This window comes from Heterodontus francisci, chromosome 10, assembly GCF_036365525.1.
Source record: "Heterodontus francisci isolate sHetFra1 chromosome 10, sHetFra1.hap1, whole genome shotgun sequence".
NCBI lineage: Eukaryota > Metazoa > Chordata > Chondrichthyes > Heterodontiformes > Heterodontidae > Heterodontus > Heterodontus francisci.
The window spans coordinates 11,674,120-11,693,797 of NC_090380.1; the positions used below are offsets into that span (position 1 = coordinate 11,674,120).

Below are 19,678 nucleotides of genomic sequence, written 5' to 3' on the forward strand. Positions count from 1 at the left end.
GCCATTTAAGACTGAGATGAGGAGGAATTTCTTGATTCATGGGGTGGTGAATCTGTGGAATTCTCTCCCCCACTGTGGAAGCTCAGTAATTGAGGCAGAAATCGATAGATATCTGGATTGACATCAGGGGATATAGGGATAGCACGAGAAAGTGGCATTAACGTAGATGATCAGCCATGATCTAGTTGAATGTTGGAGCATGTTTGATGGGCTGAATGGCCTGCTCCTGCTCCTCTGTTTCTATATTGCTATGTGTAATAATCCAGAGATTATTAACTTTGTGGTTCTGATTTTTAATTTAGCCATTAGCTGCTCATACCCCCTCAGCAGAACCTACCTATGTTGCTGGTACGCACGTTCATCATAATTGGGAGGCGTTGGCGTAGTGGTATTGTCACTGGACTAGTAATCCAGAGACCCAGGGTATTGCTCTGGGCACATGGGTTAAAAATCCCACCACAGCAGAAGGTGGAATTTGAATTCAATTAATAAATCTGGAATTAAAAGCTGGTCTAATGATGGCCATGAAACCATTGTCGATTGTTGTAAAAACCCATCTGGTTTACTGGTGTTCTTTAGGGAAGGAAATCTGCTCTCCTTACCTGGTCTGGCTTACATGTGACTCCAGACCCACAGCAATGTGGTTGTCTCTTACATGCCCTCTGAAATGGCCTAGCAAGTCACTCAGTTGTATCTAACCACTACGAAGTCATAAAAAAAGAATGAAACCGGACGAACCGCCCGACATCGACTTAGGCATCGGAAACGACAACGGTAAACCCAGCCCTGTCGACCCTGCAAAGTCCTCCTTACTAACATCCGGGGGCTTGTGCCAAAATTGGGAGAGCTGTCCCACAGACTAGTCAAGCAACAGCCTGACATAGTCATACTCACGGAATCATACCTTACAGACAATGTCCCAGACACTGTCATCACCATCCCGGGTATGTCCTGTCCCACCAGCAGGACAGATCCAGCTGAGGTAGCGGCACAGTGGTGTACAGTCGGGAGGGAGTTGCCCTGGGAGTCCTCAACAACGACTCTGGACCCCATGAAGTCTTGGGGCATCAGGTCAAACTTGGACAAGGAAACCTCCTGCTGATTACCACCTACCGCCCTCCCTCAGCTGATGAGTCAGTACTCCTTCATGTTGAATAGCACTTGGAGGAAGCACTGAGGGTGGCAAGGGCACAGAATGTACTCTGGGTGAGGGACTTCAATATCCATCACCAAGAGTGGCTCGGTAGCACCACTACTGACCGAGCTGGCCGAGTCCTAAAGGACGTAGCTGCGAGACTGGGTATGCAGCAGGTGGTGAGGGAACCAACAAGAGGGAAAAACATACTTGACCTCGTCCTCACCAATCTGCCTGCTGCAGATGCTTCTGTCCATGACAATATTGTTAGGCGTGATCACCACGCAGTCCAGTGTGTACCATCTACAAGATGCACTGCAGCAACTCACCAAGGCTCCTTAGACAGCACCTTCCAAACCCACGACCTCTATCACCTAGAAGGACAAGGGCAGCAAATACATGGGAACATCACCACCTGCAAGATCCCCTTCAAGTCACACACCATCTTGACTTGGACATATATCACCGTTCCTTCACTGTCGCTGGGTCAAAATCCTGGAACTCCCTTCCTAACAGCACTGTGTGTGTACCTACCCCACATGGACTGCAGTGGTTCAAGAAGGCAGCTCACCACCACCTTCTCAAGGGCAATTAGAGATGGGCAATAAATGTTGGCCTTGCCAGCGGTGCCCTCATCCCATAAATGAATATTTTTAAAAAACTGGATCCTTCCCCTCCCACTCCAAGTTCCTTTCCAACCCCAAGGAGATGTCCTTTACCTGGCACCGGGCAGGCTACATAGCCTTTGGGGCTTTGGGACTCATGCTCTCAGTTGCAAAGAACAGTATCTATCCCCCTAACTATACTTTTTCCGACTACAACTACATTCCTTTCAACTCCCCACACTTGAATGGCCCCCGTAGTATGGTGCTTTGGTCAGTTTGCTCATCCTCCTTGCAGTCCCCATTCTTGTCCACACAAGCTACAAGATCACCTCTCCTTACTTACCTCCGATCTGAAAATCAATCCTCCACCACCGCTCTCTGCTCCTTAGCTAGTATCATATCCTCGCTGCTACTGCCCCTTTAATCCCATGGGCTTCAATTTTGCGAACAGGTCTATTATGTGGGACTTTATCAGACACATTTGGAAGTCCATATACTGTCATGGAACTATTTTTCCTCCTCTGTTTTAAACTGTGGGCCTTTAACACTGTCTAAAAACAGCGTACCTTTAAGACAGAGAGAGAAATCTTTTAGATTCTTTGAGAACAGTGCCACAGCCAGCCTGTTCCCTAGGTAACAGCAGAGATGTGCTGTAATGTTTCAATTTGACTGTGTGCAGGGACTGGCCGAAACCAGTCTGGACCAGAATCCAATAAAGTGTGCTTACCAAAAAGAAGCTGTCTACATCTCAGCAGAGAAAATCTACATTGAGCTCAGACTGTATTTGCCTAAGAAGGGAAAAAATCCTGGAAAGAACATTTTCATTGTTGGAGGTAGTAAATTCTGTTTTACTTCAAAACTCTAAGAAGTCTCTGCTACAGAAGTAACTCTTTCTATTGCCTGTTTGTGTTTGCTGGAATTCTCAGTGAAGTTTCTGCTGAAGAACTGCCAGTTTGAAAATCCAAGTAAATCTATTTCTGTGCTCCTCATTGAAAGAATTATGTGATGCCGGCTGTAGCTGAAATACTTTGATTGCCTATCTATTCAAGACTGACTTGTCGAATTCACCTGGAGACTATACGTGGCGTCTGACTATTCTACTCTGGGACATGGGCGGCGCAGTGGTTAGCACCACAGCCTCACAGCTCTAGCGACCGGGTTGCACCCTATCTTTTGATTAGGCACTTTACAGCCTTCTGGACTCAACATTGAGCTCAACAATTTCAGACTGTAATCTCTGCTCCCATTTTGTTTCCATTTTCTTTGCAGGTTTTGATTTTACTCTTGTTTGTCTCTTGTTTTGGCTTTTGACTGGCAGCTGTTCATCATTCTGCCAGTCACACCTCATCGAGACATACCTTTTTGGTTTCTTTACTATTCCCATTACCACTCCCTTTGGGCCTGCACCACCAACCCTCTTGTCATTTAATCTCTCCTGTCTTCCACCCTATCACTGACCTTCCCTTTTGTTCCTTTTTCACCCTCCCCCATTTCACCTGGTTAAAACCTATTTCTTTTCTAACTTTTCCCAGTTCTGATGAAAGGGCATTGACCTGAAATGTTAACTTTGCTTCTCTCTCCACAGATGTGCCAGACCTGCTGAGTATTTCCAGCATTTTCTGTTTTCATTTCAGATTTCCGACATCTGCAGTACTTGGCTTTTGTATTCATTTAGTCCCACACCATGTATTCTGCCTGCACAAGAAGATCTCCTTTTTGGTCTCTGATCAGCCCCAACCTTACTTTGACTGCATGTTTACGATGTATATGTTTACAAAAAACTTTGGTGTTTCCATTCATGTTACCCACTTATTGGGCTGGATTTTGTGCATCCAGTGGGATTCCCAGCGCTGGGTCGAAAAGGCGACGGGAATTCCGCCTCTGCCTTTTTGAGCTCTCCCAGTGTGATTCCTCCGTTGTCCCAGAAGCGAAATTTCTGGCTCTGGGATCTTTGTCCCTTTAACGATGGGGGTCCTGGCTCTAAGAGCTGCCGGCATCTCAAGAGTATCGGCAGCTCCACCGGGAGCGGTGGCCACTGCCAGTATTGCCCAGCTCTGGAACACCGGGCCTCAGGTAAGTGAGGTGAGGTCTCCAGGGCCAGTCTGGAAGGCCCCAGTGAGGGAGTTGAGGGAGTGGGTGTGAAGTCCAGGGGGAAGGATGTCCATGGAGGTGGAGGTTTTACTGGCGGGGGCCGTCTGTGTGCCACAGATTACCCTTGGAGGAGAGATCCCACCCAAGCCTGCAAGGAGGGCACTTCGTCTTACAAGGCACCCTCCCTACATGGCGGAGGCACCCCACACTCCACAGGTTCAATGCCAGCGGTGGGGTGAAGAGGCCCTTAGGTGGCGTTAATAGGCTGTTTAAGGGCTTCAATTGGCCACTTGGCGGAAAGGCCGTCATTGGCCTATCCCGCCTCCAGCAAACTCGCTTGGCGATGGGGTGGTAATGGGCCTACCGCCCCAGCCTCCCGTTGCAATTCTGTGGACCTCCCCCCCACCGCCTTCGAACCCGCCTCAGTGGAGCCCATAAAATGCAGCCCGTCTTTCCTCATACATTCTCTTTGCCCCTCTTATTTCCTTTACCAATTCTCCTCCGCACCATCTGAATTCTGAATAATTCCTACTATCCTGTGAACCTTACAATTGTCATAAACCTCCTTTGTCTGCTTCATTTTAATCTCTATATCGTTTGTCATGCAGGGAACTCTAGCTTTGGATGCCCTCCTTTATCCCTAATGGGAATGTGTCTCTCTGTACCCGAACTATGTCATCATTGAAGGCCTCCCATTGCTCATTTACTATTTTACCCCTAAATCTTTGAATCCAATCCACCTGGGCTAGATCCCTTTTTAGTTATGTTTTTAGCACAAATGGACATGCAAATGTATGAACATCACACTGTTCTGATGATGGTGTAGATTGCATCATGCTTGTGGGAGAAGTGTGTTTGTTGGGCTGGTTGACCTTTTCTCATTGAATGTTTTCTTATGTTTTTTTAGTCATCAACCCTAGTGATGCTTTAGCTTCAGCTGTGTTTTCAGCAAACTCACTGTTTTCTATAAGCCACTTCCCATAATTATGCTATTTGTGCTCTCATTTTAAACCAAACCATTCAAAAAAAAGATGCTGCTAAAGTTAATGAAGATTTTTCTCTCCATTGGATAAATATTGTATAAAAACAGTGCCATGACGTGTTTCCTGTTTATGGGATGGTCACACCATGCGTATCCCAGTGTGAACTTAGTTTAAATCTTAGGCAATGTTAACTGTTGTAGGAAAAGTCGCAGGATTACCAGAAGCTTAACTCAGGGAAAAGTTGAATTCATTTGCCTGCCTTCTCTTCCGAGCTGGACAACATGATGTATGATTATTCAGCTTTCCGTTTCCAGAAGAGATTTGTGGCAATGAGTTGTTTTCCGGAATGACTTACCAAAGTGTTAGCCCTCTTTGCATAATAAGATGTCAAGCAAGATAGTTCTGTGGTTTGGAATGATGGCTAGTACACATACTTCAGGAGACTATTTTTGTCTCCAGAATCATTGCACAATTTACTGTTCTGACCTTCATTTTTACTTCTGATGAAAGAATCTGCCTGGAATACTTAAGCAATGCATCCCAGTATTACATTTAAAAACTGATATTTATAGACCTCAATTCAGTCACAGTATAATTTAATGTCTTTTCCTTCCTCTTTCAGGCTGGACCGCTTTTATTTATACCCTCGCAGGATCTGTCCATTTGGGTTTGTATAATCTTTTTATTCGCTTTGTATAATCTCTGCAAATGTTGTTTCTCTTGCGTGTGTAATGTCTGGTGCAACATAAATGAGATGCATGGAGTTCAGTTGATTGAAGATCTCAAACAAGTTTATTAACAGCTAACAAGTATATACAGTATAGAGTTATCTATTTACAGGACTTGCCTCTTGGTGTTACAGTCACAGAGTAAGACTGGCATGTAGTCACATGACTGCATCCTGGTACTCAGCTCATTAGCGTACACAACAACATGTACGTTCAATACCACACTGATTGTATTTTCTTTCTCTCCCTGTCAATTGTGTTTAAGTACCCTCTTATAATTGAGATTGTTCTGTGTCATTTGAAAGAAAAAACAAACTGTCAAATGAAGCTTTGTTGTTAAACTTAACATTGTTTTTACAAGTTCATCATGAATCAAAACATAATCAATTAGAACAATATGTCTTGGCACAATGTTGCCAGGTAGTGATCCAATACTGGCCCCACCCTTATGCTTCTCCATGTACAAAAGTCTAAATGAGGCTAATTTCATGTCAAGACAATCCTTCAACTGGCATTGGGGTAAATTGCTAATGACTAGTGTCCAGTGTTGTCAAATTCGAACTTTCCACTAAAGACCTAGAGCGCTTCTGTGTTTTCCACATAGACTTGCAAATCTTCCTGAAATAGGAAATATTTTGGATACTAACCAGAGAAAATATATCATTGTCTTAGATTAGCACCTTCATTGATTTAAATTAATTTATCAAAAACTTTTCCATCCAAATCCCAGACAGATATAGAAACAGAGTTATGGGCTTTTATAAAGTGTATGCTGACTATCACACTCTTCTATCATTTTCTATCACAATTTCAGTTACTCTTCTCTCACATTTTTGGTCACCCTCCCATCATACTTTTTGTCATATTTTCAGTCACACCTTTGTCACTCTTTCACCTTCTGTGTTAATCACAGTTAAATTGATTATAATCACTCAAAATATATTCTACCCTATTTGATCAGATAGTGTATTTGATCACCTGTGTATTCATGCCTAGACTTGTTGCAGAGCTGCAGCAGACCAATAAAACAAAACAAACGAGAAAAAAAAAGTGAGTAAGGTGTGGAAATGTTGGAAAGTTTCTTTTTTTAAAACAATGATTCCCGCTATTCAGATAATTTACACTTCTGTTTCCTGTACTTAGCTCTCTTTCTTACTAGTAAAATCAGGTCTTATGTTTCAGATCCCACTCCCAAAGAGAGCGCTCAGAATTCCAACAACCTAATTGATCTTTCAATCAAAGGAAGCCAGGGTTCTCATTGCAAACTGACCTCAAAGTGAACCCATCATTTATTTCAAGAATTCAGAGCAAATACATTCTGTAGCCTATGTTCTATGTTCCATCAGTATCATTATCCTTATAAATCAGTGTATTCTCGGACCCATGGGAGACTCATTGGTATCGCATCTTCTGCATGCCCATCACATTTTAGATGCTGCAGTTTGAAGGATGAAAATAAAAAAGGGAAAGAAAGCTGTCATGTCTTACTGTTTTTCTGACTTTGCAGTATGTTCATTATGCCCAAGATAGCCCAGTAATACAGGTGGACAAAACTTTGCCCTTAACCAATTGCCAATTAGAACCCAGTTCTTTAATTAAGAAACCAAGTTGAATAAGATCCATCACTGAGAGTGGAAAGAGCAGCAGCGAAGATAAGAAAAATGAACAAGTCATGTAAATTGTGGGCTTTAAACATTTGTTGTCTGTAAAAGGAAAGGGAACAAAGATAATGGAGCCTCACCATTTCGAGGTCTTGCAAAAGATGGAGTAGACAAGGAAGCAATGTTCTAGTTCTTGCTTTTTACATATTAAGAATGCAAGACAAGGAGGAGGAATGTGGAAGATGGTATTTTGGGTGCTTAGAAGGAATAGAAGATGAAAGTTCAGAGGATCAATGGCCTTACCCTTGCGAATGTGATCCAGAAAAACTGTAACATAGAGTCAGGTTAAAGGCTACAGGTAAGGGAAAGAAGCCTAGTTTACTGGTTAGAGTTGCACTGGCTTCACCACACTCCTCTACTAGCTTGCTCATCACCTGCTTCTTCCAACATTTTTCTGCTGGAAGAACAAAGAACAAAGAACAGTACAGCACAGGAACAGGCCATTCGGCCCTCCAAGCCTGCACCGATCTTGATGCCTGCCTAAACTAAAACCTTCTGCACCTCCGGGGTCCGTAACCCTCTATTCCCATCCTATTCATGTATTTGTCAAGATGCCTCTTAAACGTTTCTATGGTACCTGCTTCCACCACTTCCCCCAGCAACAAGTTCCAGGCACTCACCACCCTCTGTGTAAAGATCTTGCCTCGCACATCCCCTCTAAACTTTGCCCCTCTCACCTTAAACCTATGTCCCCTAGTAACTGACTCTTCCACCCTGGGAAAAAGCTTCTGACTATCCACTCTGTCCATGTCAGGAATTTAATACATCTGCCCAAATATAGGTGGATTTATTGCAATTCAATGCAAATTACAAGAATTGGTAACATAATATATTTCCAGCCATTAGCAATGCTCTCCACAAGAGATTGTCTTGTCGTGTTCTGATTGTTCCTCAGACGCCATTGGATAAGTTTCAACATCTTAGCCAGGCTATTAAACAGCACCGTGTAGCAAGATATGAAAGTCAGGCATTGTATCTAAGGTGGAGCCTGTCTCACCCTGTTTGAATTGCGTTCCGTTGGTTATTTGTAAAGGTACTGGTGGAGTTGTTCAAAGCACCCAGCCTTAGATGCAAAGTGGTGAGGAGCCCAAAATGAAGAGGAAAGGGAAGAGTTTTTATTTTAAATTAATGAAACCCAACCTTGATTATCATACCAACATGTACAGCCTACTGTCCACATTCCGCCATTTTTTCCTTCATTTATATTGAACTAAAATGAGATCATTCAGATGATGCATATAATTGTCTTGTTATGAAAGTTTGTTTCCTGGCTGTGGTTTGTCCTGTTGTTACCATGCCATCAACCACATGATTCTGAGCAAGCACAAAAATCTGTTTTCAATGCAATTGACTGAAATTTCAGGAATCTGCAGGAAGTAAAGTTGATCTGAGCACTCCTGTGTGTTCCATCAGGCTGCTATGAATAGCTATAGTAAATGAGGAATAATTGTTTCCTACACTGAGCATTGAGAAGTTTCCCAATGCCAAATAATGAAAATCCTGGCTAAATTACCTTTTACATGTGCTTTTTTGATTTTTAGTGCAGACCATTCAGATTTCCCCAATGATCAGAGTTAACTTTATCACTGAGAAGCTGTCTTCCTTCTTTAGTGACATACAATGCATTCTCATCCAGTGCATTTCCACATTGGGTTGTTAAGAAAAAATAATAAAATGACCTTTTCCTTGTACTTTCTGCTGCCACAGCTCTGGCAGCTTAACTCTCAGGCAATTAAGTTGTTTCACTTTATCTTTTGTAAGAATTAACTATCTTCACCTGAGATTTGAGAACTTAATGATTGGTCAAAAAATGTTTCGCGAAGGGAAAAGGGGGTCTCTGTCAACACCCTAGTGTTTTTTTTTAAAATAATGATAATATTTTACAGGCCCCGATAAGGACCAGAGAAGAATTGAGCCTCACCACATGGCTGTATTTGAGGATGGAGAAAATATCCAAATGGAAAATAAGGTATTCCATTTTAGATAAACCTCATGTAGAATCATAGAATAGTACAGCACTGGAGGATGCCATTCGGCCCATCAGGTCTGCGCGCCTCCTTCCAAAAGCGATCCAGTTAGTCCCATTCCACTGCTCTTTCCCCATATCCCTGCAATTTTTTTCTCCTTCAAGGATTTATCCAATTCCCTTTTGAAGGCTGCGATTGAATCTCTATCCACCGCTCTATCAGACAGTGCATTCCAAATCCTGACCGTAATACTAAAAGAAAGACTTACAGTTCACAACCACTGGACGTCTCAAAGCGCTTTACAGCTCCTAAAGTGTGATATCCAGAACTGGAGACAATATTATAGCTGGGGATGAACTCGTGCTCTATGCAGGTTTAGCATAACTTCCTGGCTGTTGTACTGTGTGCCTCTATTTATAAAGCCCAGGATCCCATATGCTCTATTAACTGCTTTGTTAACCTGTCCTGCCACTCTCAAAGATTTGTGCACAAACATCCCCAGATCTCTCTGTCCTTAAAACCCCTTTAAAATTGTATAACTTAGTTTGTGTTGTCTCTCCTCGCTCTTCCTACCAAAATGTATCACCTCACACTTTTCTGCATTGAATTTCATCTGCCATGTGTCCACCCATTCCATCAGTCTGTCTATGTCCTCTTCAAATCTATTACTATCTTCCTCAGTGTTTACTACACTTCCAAGTTTCATATAATCTGAAAATTTCAAATGCAAGTCACATTAATGTACATCTATTCTCATACTCTCTTTTTGCCCACTTATTCACTTCCCCTCTAAACTTTCTACCTTCAGCCTGGGCCAAGTGACCTCTTTCTGTGCTGTTAACTTTCTATGTTCTATGTTTCTCACTTGTATTATCAACCTGATATCTGTTATACACAACCTTTTTCTGCTTCATCTTGCTGAATATCTCTTTCATCACCCAGAGAGCTCTGGCTTTAGTTGTGCTCTCTTTCCCCTTGTGGGAATCTATCGAGGCTGTACCTTAACCATCTCCTCTTTAAAGTCCATTGCTCCATTACATTTCTCTTGCCAGTCTTTGACTCCAATTTACCCTGGCCAGATCCCTCCTCAATTGGCAGAAATGAGGCCTCCTCTTTTATTCCAGATTGCACCTTGGTCTTCTCCATAATTAATCTAAACCTTACAATACGATAATCACTATTCCTGAGATGCTGTCCAACTGTAACATTCTCCACTCGTTATACTTCATTTCCCTGGACAAAATCCAGCAATGCCTCATTCTTCTTTGGGCAGGAAACATACTGATCCAGAAGATTCTCGTGAACACACTTCAGAAGTTCCTTCTGTACTCTGCCCTCAACACAATCACTGCCCCATTCAAAATTAGGGTGAAGTCTTCCATTATCATTATTCAATGGTTCATGCACCTCTCAGTAATTTCTTTGCTAATCTTCTCTTCTATCTCCTTCCCGCCTATGAAATACACTAAGTAGCATAATAGCAACTTTGTTTCTTACCTCCAACCTAATAGATTCTGTCTTTGACCCCTCAAGGACACTCTCTCATTCTAGCCTTGTGATATTTCCCTCAGTCAAAACTGCCACCCCTCCTTTTTTTGTTTCCTATCTTTCCTGAATACCATGTACCCAGGAATGTTAAGCATACTATACTGGCCCTTTTTTTGAGCCAGGTCTTGGTTATTGTCACTACAACATATTCTCAGACTGCTGTTTATGCCTGCTGTTCACCAACCTTATTAATCACACTTTGCGAATTTACACATACCCACTCCAAACCTAATGTAGACCCCTTTGTATTTTCTATGATCCCACCTACTTCTGCATTATTTCCAACTCTCTCCCATTCCTCTGTGCATCTTGTTCCTACTTTGTAATACCACATCTTGGTGCCCACGCCTCCTGCCAAATTAGTTTAAACCCTCCCCCACAGCACTAGTTAATCTGCCTGCAAGGATATTGGTCCCAGCTGTGTTCAGATGCAACCCATCCACCTTGTACAGGACCTCTGTAATGAGTTCTTTATGTTGCCTGTTGCAACATAAATGAGATACGTGGAGTCCAGTTCATTGAAGATCTCAAACAGGTTTATTCACAGCTAAATGATTATATACAGTAGAATCATAAAAAGTTTAAGGCACAGAAAGAGGCCACTTGGCCCATCGTGTCTGTGCCGGCTGAAGAACGATCCACCGATTCTAATCCCACCTTCCAGCATTTGGTCCGTAGCCCTGCAGATTACGGCACTTGAGGTGTATATCCAGACTCCTTTTGAATGAGTTGAGGGTTTCTGCCTCAACTACCATTTCAGGCTCGATGAAAGTTTGGCAAAATTAAAGCATTTATGGGGAAGCTAGATAAATACTTGAGAGAGAAAGGAATAGAAGGGTATGTGGATAGGGTGAGATAAAGTAGAGTGGGAGGAGGATCATGTGAGGCATAAACACCGGCGTGGACTGATTCTGTTGAATGGCCTGTTTCTGTGCTGTAAATGATATCTAAGTCTATGTAAGAACTCCATATCAATCAGCAGTGCTGGAGCACTCTGACCGGCTTGTGCAGGCATCCTGTCTTATCCCTGCTAAATCCCAGATATCCTACCCGGCACAGTGGATGATAACAGAACTGAGAGGTTATACCTATCAGGAAAGATTGAACAGGCTGGGGCTGTTTTCACGAGGAAAGATAAGGCTGAGTGGTGACCTAATTGAAGTCTTTAAAATTATGAAGAGGTACAGAGTAAACTATTTACAGAACCTTCATCTGGGTGTTACAGTTGCAGTGACTCTGGCTTGTCATCACATGACTACATCCTGGTACGTAGCTCATTAGCATACTGAGATCTTAAAGGCACATCACTCTTAAAGCAATCATACAACATCCCCTTTCTTTCCAAAGATATGTCTCGTATGTTATAAGTAAAAACACATAACGTGAGATAACATCAAAATTAGTTAACCTGCTTCCGACCTCCCAGAACATCGAAGCTTTTTCATCAGCAGGCATTTTCAAATCAGGGTCTGTCTCAAAAAAATTTGAATCCAAAGTCATAGCACCCAACAGGTCAGCTGCACAGAATGCAGTCTGGACATGAGGATTCATCACAATCAATAAAAATAGATGATCTGGTCAGTATCACAGTGATGCTCATGGGTGCTTGCTGTGCAGCACTTGGCTACCACGTTATCTACATTACAATAGTGAATGACTACACTTCAAAAAGTACTTCATTGGCTGTAAAGACTTTTGGAGCCACGAAAGTTGCTCTATCAATGTATGTCTTGTGTCCTTGGTGGTAAAAGTTATGAGCAGAGTGCATTTCCTTGCATGCTACCTAACTATGAGAAGATAGAGCTCAGTTTACACATTGTATGGTCACAGCTTGGTCCAGCATTTAGAAGGTGCCTCTGTGCACTATCCCCAAGCCAGCAATTGAAAAAGGAGCATTTGCCGTCACGTGTGAATGTGAGAAACTTTCTGATTATATTGTCGGATTGAAAGCTTTTTTTGATTAGTTCGTGGGATGTGGGCGTCGCTGGCAGGGCCAGCATTTATTGCCCATCCTTATTTCCCTTGAGAAGGTGGTGGTGAGCTGCATTCTTCAACTGCTGCAGTCCATGTGGGGTAGGTATACCAACAGTGCTGTTAGGAAGGGAGTTCCAGGATTTTGACCCAGCGACAGTGAAGGAACGGCGATATAGTTCCAAGTCAGGATGGTGTGTGACTTGGAGGGGAACTTGCAGGTGGTGGTGTTTCCATGCATCTGCTGCTCTTGTCCTTCTAGGTGGTAGAGGTCGCAGGTTTGGAAGGTGCCGTTGAAGGAGCCTTGGTGAGTTGCTGCAGTGCATCTTGTAGATGGTACACACTGCTGCTACTGTGCGTCGGTGGTAAAGGGAGTGAATGTTGAAGGTAGTTGAAGGTGTGCAAATCAAGTGGGTTGTTTTGTTCTGGTGTTGAGTTATTTGAGTGTTGTTGGAGCTGTACCCATCCAGGCAAGTGGAGAGTATTCCATCACACTCCTGACTTGTGCCTTGTAGATGGTGGACTGGCTTTGGGGAGACAGGACTTGCTACAGAATTCCCAGCCTCTGACCTGCTTTTGTAGCCACAGTATTTATGTAGCTGATCCAGTTCAGTTTCTGGTCAATGGTAGCCCCTCGGATGTTGATAGTGGGGGATTCAGCGATGGTAATGCATTTAAATGTCAAGGGAAGATGGTTAGATTCTCTCTTGTTTGAGATGGTCATTGCCTGGCACTTGTGTGGCGTGAATGTTACTTGCCACCAATCAACCCAAGCCTGGATGTTGTCCAGGTCTTGCTGCATATGGACATGGGCTGCTTCAGTATCTGAGGAGTAGTGAATGGTACTGAACATTGTGCAATCATCAGTGGACATCCCCACTTCTGACCTTATGATGGAGGGAGATCATTGATGAAGCAGCTGAAGATGGTTGTGCTTAGGACACTATCCTGAGGAACTCCTGCAGTGATGTCATGGGACTGAGTTATTGATCTCCAACAACCACAACCATCTTCCTTTGCGCTAGGTATGACTCCAGCCAGCAGAGGGTTTTCCCCCTGATTCCCATTGTTTTGCTAGGGCTCCTTTATGCCATACTCGGTCAAATGCTGTCTTGATGTCAAGGGTAGTCACTCTGACCTCAATTCTGGAGTTCAGCTCTTTTGTCCATATTTGGACTAAGGCTGTAATGAGGTCAGGAGCTGAGTGGCCATGGTGGAACCCAAACTGAGTGTCAGTGAGCAGGTTATTGCTGAGCAATTGCCGCTTGATAGCACTGTTGATGACACCTTCCATCACTTTACTGATGTCTGAGAGTAGACTGATAGGGCGGTAATTGGCCGGATTGGATTTGTCCTGCTTTTTGTGCACAGGAACTAGCTGGACAATTTTCCACATTGTAGGGTAGATGCCAGTGTTATAGCTGTACTGGAACAGCTTGGGTAGGGGCACGGCTAGTTCTGGAGCACAGGTCTTCAGTACTATTGCTGAAATACTGTCAGGGCCCATAGCCTTTGCAGTATCCAGTGCCTTCAGTCATTTCTTGATATCACGCGGAGTGAATCGGATTAGCTGAAGTGTGGCATCTGTGATGCTGGGGACCTCAGGTGGACACCGAGATGGATCATCAACTCGGCACTTCTGGCTGAAGATTGTTGCAAATGCTTCAGCCTTATCTTTTGCACTGATGTGCTGGGCTCCCCCATCATTGAGGATGGGGATATTTGTGGAGCCACCTCCTCCAGTTAGTTATTTAATTGTCCACCACCATTCACAACTGGATGAGGCAGGACTGCAGAGCTTAGATCTGATCCGTTGGTTATGGGATCGCTTAGCTCTGTCTATTGCATGCTCCTTCTGCTGTTTGCATGCAGGTACTCCTGTGTTGTAGTTTCACCAGGTTGCCACCTCATTTTAGGTGTCCTTGGTGCTGTTCCTGGCATGCCCTCCTGCACTCTTTATTGAACTAGGGTTGGTCTCCTGGTTTGATGGTAATGGTAGAGTGGGGGATATGCCGGTCCATGAGGTTACAGATTGTGGTTGAGTACAATTCTGCTGCTGCTGATGGCCCACAGCACCTCATGGATGCCCGGTTTTGCGTTGCTAGATCTGCTCGAAATCTATCCCATTTAGCACGGTGATAGTGCCACACAACACGATGGTGGGCATCCTCAATGTGAAGACAAGACTTTGTCTCCACAAGGACTGTCCTATCAATACTGTCATGGACAGATGCATCTGCGGCAGGCAGATTGGTGAGGACGAGGTCAAGTCGGTTTTTCCCTCTTATTGGTTCCCTCACCACCTGCCGCAGACCCAGTCTGGTGGCTATGTCCAAGATTGCCTGAAGAAATAGGTGTGCAGCTCCCATGGTCAATTACTGCATCATTTTGGTTTACTCTTCCTTGCACATGAAGGTTGAATTTAAGGTAACCTAATGTAAATCTGACCATATAATAATGTTTCACCCAAATTTACTCTTAATTATCAAAGAACAAAGAACAGTACAGCACAGGAACAGGCCATTCGGCCCTCCAAGCCTGTGCCGATCTTAATGCCTGCCTAAACTAAAACCTTCTGCACTTCCGGGGTCCGTATCCCTCTATTCCCTTCCTATTCATGTATTTGTCAAGATGCCTCTTAAACGTCTCTATGGTACCTGCTTCCACCACCTCCCCCGGCAACAGGTTCCAGGCACTCACCACCCTCTGTGTAAAGAACATGCCTTGCACATCCCCTCTAAACTTTGCCCCTCCCACCTTAAACCTATGTCCCCTAGTAACTGACTCTTCCACCCTGGGAAATAGCTTCTGACTATCCACTCTGTCCATGCCGCTTATAACTTTGTAAACCTCTATCATGTCGCCCCTCCACCTCCATCGTTCCAGTGAAAACAATCCGAGTTTATCCAACCTCTCCTCATAGCTAATGCCCTCCAGACCAGGCAACATCCTGGTAAATCTCTTCTGTACCCTCTCCAAAGCCTCCACGTCCTTCTGGTAATGTGGCGACCAGAATTGCACACAATATTCTAAGTGTGGCCTAACTAAAGTTCTGTACAGCTGCAGCATGACTTGCCTATTTTTATACTCTATGCACCGACCGATGAAGGCAAGCATGCCGTATGCCTTCTTTACTACTTTATCCACCTGCGTTGCCACTTTCAGTGACCTGTGGACCTGTACGCCCAGATTTCTCTGCCTGTCAATACTCCTAAGGGTTCTGCCATTTACTGTATACTTCCCACCTGTATTAGACCTTCCAAAATGCATTACCTCACATTTGTCCGGATTAAACTCCATCTGCCATTTCTCCGCCCAAGTCTCCAACCAATCTATATCCTGCTGTATCCTCTGACAATCCTCATCACTGTCCACAACTCCACCAACCTTTGTGTCGTCCGCAAACTTACTAATCAGACCAGCTACATTTTCCTCCAAATCATTTATATATACTACAAACAGCAAAGGTCCCAGCACTGATCCCTGCGGAACACCACTAGTCACATCCCTCCATTCAGAAAAGCACCCTTCCACTGCTACCCTCTGTCTTCTATGACAGAGCCAGTTCTGTATCCATCTTGCCAGCTCACCTCTGATCCCATGTGACTTCACCTTTTGTATCAGTCTGCCATGAGGGACCTTGTCAAAGGCTTTACTAAAGTCCATATAGATAACATCCACTGCCCTTCCTTCATCAATCATCTTCGTCACTTCCTCAAAAAACTCAATCAAATTAGTGAGACACGACCTCCCCTTCACAAAACCATGCTGCCTCTCGCTAATAAGTTTGTTTGTTTCCAAATGGGAGTAAATCCTGTCCCGAAGAATCCTCTCTAATAATTTCCCTACCACTGATGTAAGGCTCACCGGCCTATAATTTCCTGGATTATCCTTACTACCCTTCTTAATCAAAGGAACAACATTGGCTATTCTCCAGTCCTCTGGGACCTCACCTGTAGCCAATGAGGATGCAAAGATTTCTGTCAAGGCCCCAACAATTTCTTCCCTTGCCTCCCTCAGTATTCTGGGGTAGATCCCATCAGGCCCTGGGGACATATCTACCTTAATGCTTTGCAAGACACCCAGCACCTCATCCTTTTTGATAATGAGATGACTGAGACTGTCTAAACTCCCTTCCCTCGGCTCATCATCCACCAAGTCCTTCTCCTTGGTGAATACTGATGCAAAGTACTCATTTAGTACCTTGCCCATTTCCTCTGGCTCCACACATAGATTCCCTTCTCTGTCCTTGAGTGGGCCAACCCTTTCCGTGGTTACCCTCTTGCTGTTTATATACGTATAAAAAGGCTTGGGATTTTCCTTAATCCTGTTTGCCAATGACTTCTCATAACCCCTTTTAGCCCTCCTGACTCCTTGCTTAAGTTCCTTCCTACTGTCTTTATATTCCTCAAGGGATTCGTCTGTTCCCAGCCTTCCAGCCCTTACGAATGCTTCCTTTTTCTTTTTGACGAGGCTCACAATATCCCGCGTTATCCAAGGTTCCTGAAACTTGCCAAACTTATCCTTCTTCCTCACAGGAACATGCTGGTCCTGGATACTAATCAACTGACGTTTGAAAGACTCCCACATGTCAGATGTTGATTTACCCTCAAACAGCCGCCCCCAATCTAAATTCTTCAGTACCTGCCTAATATTGTTATAATTAGCCTTCCCCCAATTTAGCACCTTCACCCGAGGACTACTCTTATCCTTATCCATAAGTACCTTAAAACTTATGGAATTATCATTCTGGTTTGATGCTGTTTGGAGTTACTGAATATTTTATCTGCTTTACATTACTCCTTTTCTTACAATTGAGGTATCAATTTGACCTGTTCCTGTGAAAGAATGCAAGGTGCGATTCATAACAAGGCTACAAAGTTAATGAAGCTTTTTAGACCCCAAAGCTGAACAGGATAAGCTGCAAGTGAATCTGAATATACTCGGGCAGATAGTGGCAACTGGGAAAGGGAAGGTCAGGTGATATGATTGCTGTTTTGGGGATTCTAAAGAAATTAGATAATGGAGCCCAGGGCAAGCTGTTTCACCTTGTTCTGAACAGTAGAACCAGAGGAGACAGCTGCAAATTGAAGGCAGTAAATTCAAAACTAATCTGCAGAAGCAATGGCCTGGATTTTAATCCCCATCCCCAGTTCCGATAAGCAGGAAAGGGCCTGGCAAGGGCTTGAAATTTTAAAATTTTGGTTGTACTTGAGAAAACTTTTCAACAACAGTCAGAATATCTGACAATGGTTGCTGCTACAGATTGTGGTTGAGTACAATTCTGCTGCTGCTGATGGCCCACAGTGCCTCATGGATGCCTGGTTTTGCATTGCTCGATCTGCTCGAAATCTATCCCATTTAGCACGATGGTAGTGCCACACAACACGATGGTGGGTATCCTCAATGTGAAGACAAGACTTTGACTCCACAAGGACTGTGCGGTGGTCACTCCTACCAATACTGTCATGGACAGATGCATCTGCGGCAGGCAGATTGGTGAGGACGAGGTCAAGTATGCTTTTCCTTCTTGTTGGTTCCCTCATCACCGGCTGCATACCCAGTCTAGCAGATATGACCTATAGGACAAGAGGGAATGGAAGGCGGTGCATTGCAGGAGATGGGTAAAGAAGAACAAGTCCTGACCTTTCCTGAACTAGTCAGGTCATTGAAATGTTTCCTGCACTGGATCCAGGTCGTGGGCACCACACTCCTGCTGCTCTCTTCCTCACACCTCTCTATCCAGACCTTCTTTGCAGCAGCAGGTTTCTGCGTTTCTTCTTCCAACCTGTGAGCAAATTTCTCCCGGTCTTCACTGTGGCGAACGTGACCTCCAAGGGTAATTTGTACTGATGGTGTACAGCCCCTCTGATGTAAGCTCTCAGTAAATGTGGCCTCCCTTGAAAAGGTAGACTTTAAACAGTGGCCAGGATTTTGACTGAAAATTGCCTCATCTGGGTGGGCGGGACACTGGCAGACGCTCAAATGGTCTGGGAAACCCGGAGGTCTTATGGAGTCAGAGTCTCCACATTTCGCAACGTTGCAGACTCATCACCTGATGTCACCATTTCCCCCATTTAAAGTCAGGGCCATTACTTCAGTGAGCGAGTGGGCAATCTATAAAACAGGCTCCCTGAGGAAAAGCTGGAAGTAGGTAGTATCGATTCATTTAAATATAAATTAGATAGATTTCTTTCAGAAAATATTTTGGGATACAGCATACAGAGTAATTTGAAACATGAGAAGTGGCAAGTGTCGCAGGTTTGGGAGGAAGAGGTGATGTTGGGCCGATGGATCCTGAAGCTCTCCACCACTAGGGCTTCCCTCATCTCCTGTCTGCATCTGTCTATACTAATTGAGAGAGATTGCTTGCTGAATAGTCGACAATCCATTATTGTTGTGTTATGTGATTCCCAGGATGGTAGAAGCAGTGATGAGGGGGTGGGGTTCCTAACCAAGTTCCACCAACTTTAGAATAATAGAAATCTCCTCATCGCAAAATGAGCTTGAAGTTCTTTCCCGTGTCAGCTGGATTCTGTCGGGAACATTCGTGCTTCTCAGTCAGAAAGCTGTGGGTTCAAGCTCCAACCTGATGCTTGAGGACATAATCTAGACTGACAGCTCAGTGCATTATGGCGGGTGCTGTCTCAGGGATTAATGCTAAACTGAGGTTGTGTCTGCCTGCTCAGCTGTACGGTTTGAAGAGAAATATGGGGTTCTACCAGTGATCTGGGAACATTTATCCCTCAGCCAACATCAGCAAAACAGATTAACCAATCATTCACCTGTTTGCTGCTTCTGGGACCTTGCTGTGCACAAAATAAAAGTGACATTGCTTCAAAATATATCATTGGCTGTGAACCTCTTTGGGACGTCCTGAGGATATGAACGACTTTATACGAATACAAGTCTGCCTTTCTTTCAAAGAATAAGGATAAGTAGGTAAAGAAACTGCAACAGAATGCAATTAAAAACCCAAACTATTTTTA

General features: G+C 44.0%; 1 protein-coding gene across 2 annotated transcripts in view; it reads left to right on the top strand.

Annotated features, from left to right (window-relative positions):
• Positions 1-19,678, top strand: part of pir (pirin) — a 192,073-nt gene that overhangs the window by 158,450 nt on the left and 13,945 nt on the right. For both annotated transcript variants that reach the window (XM_068039839.1, XM_068039838.1), the window contains exons 7-8: positions 5,437-5,481; positions 9,090-9,172. In XM_068039839.1, the coding sequence (XP_067895940.1) occupies positions 5,437-5,481; positions 9,090-9,172 (128 nt within the window). The remainder of the gene's footprint in view (positions 1-5,436; positions 5,482-9,089; positions 9,173-19,678) is intronic.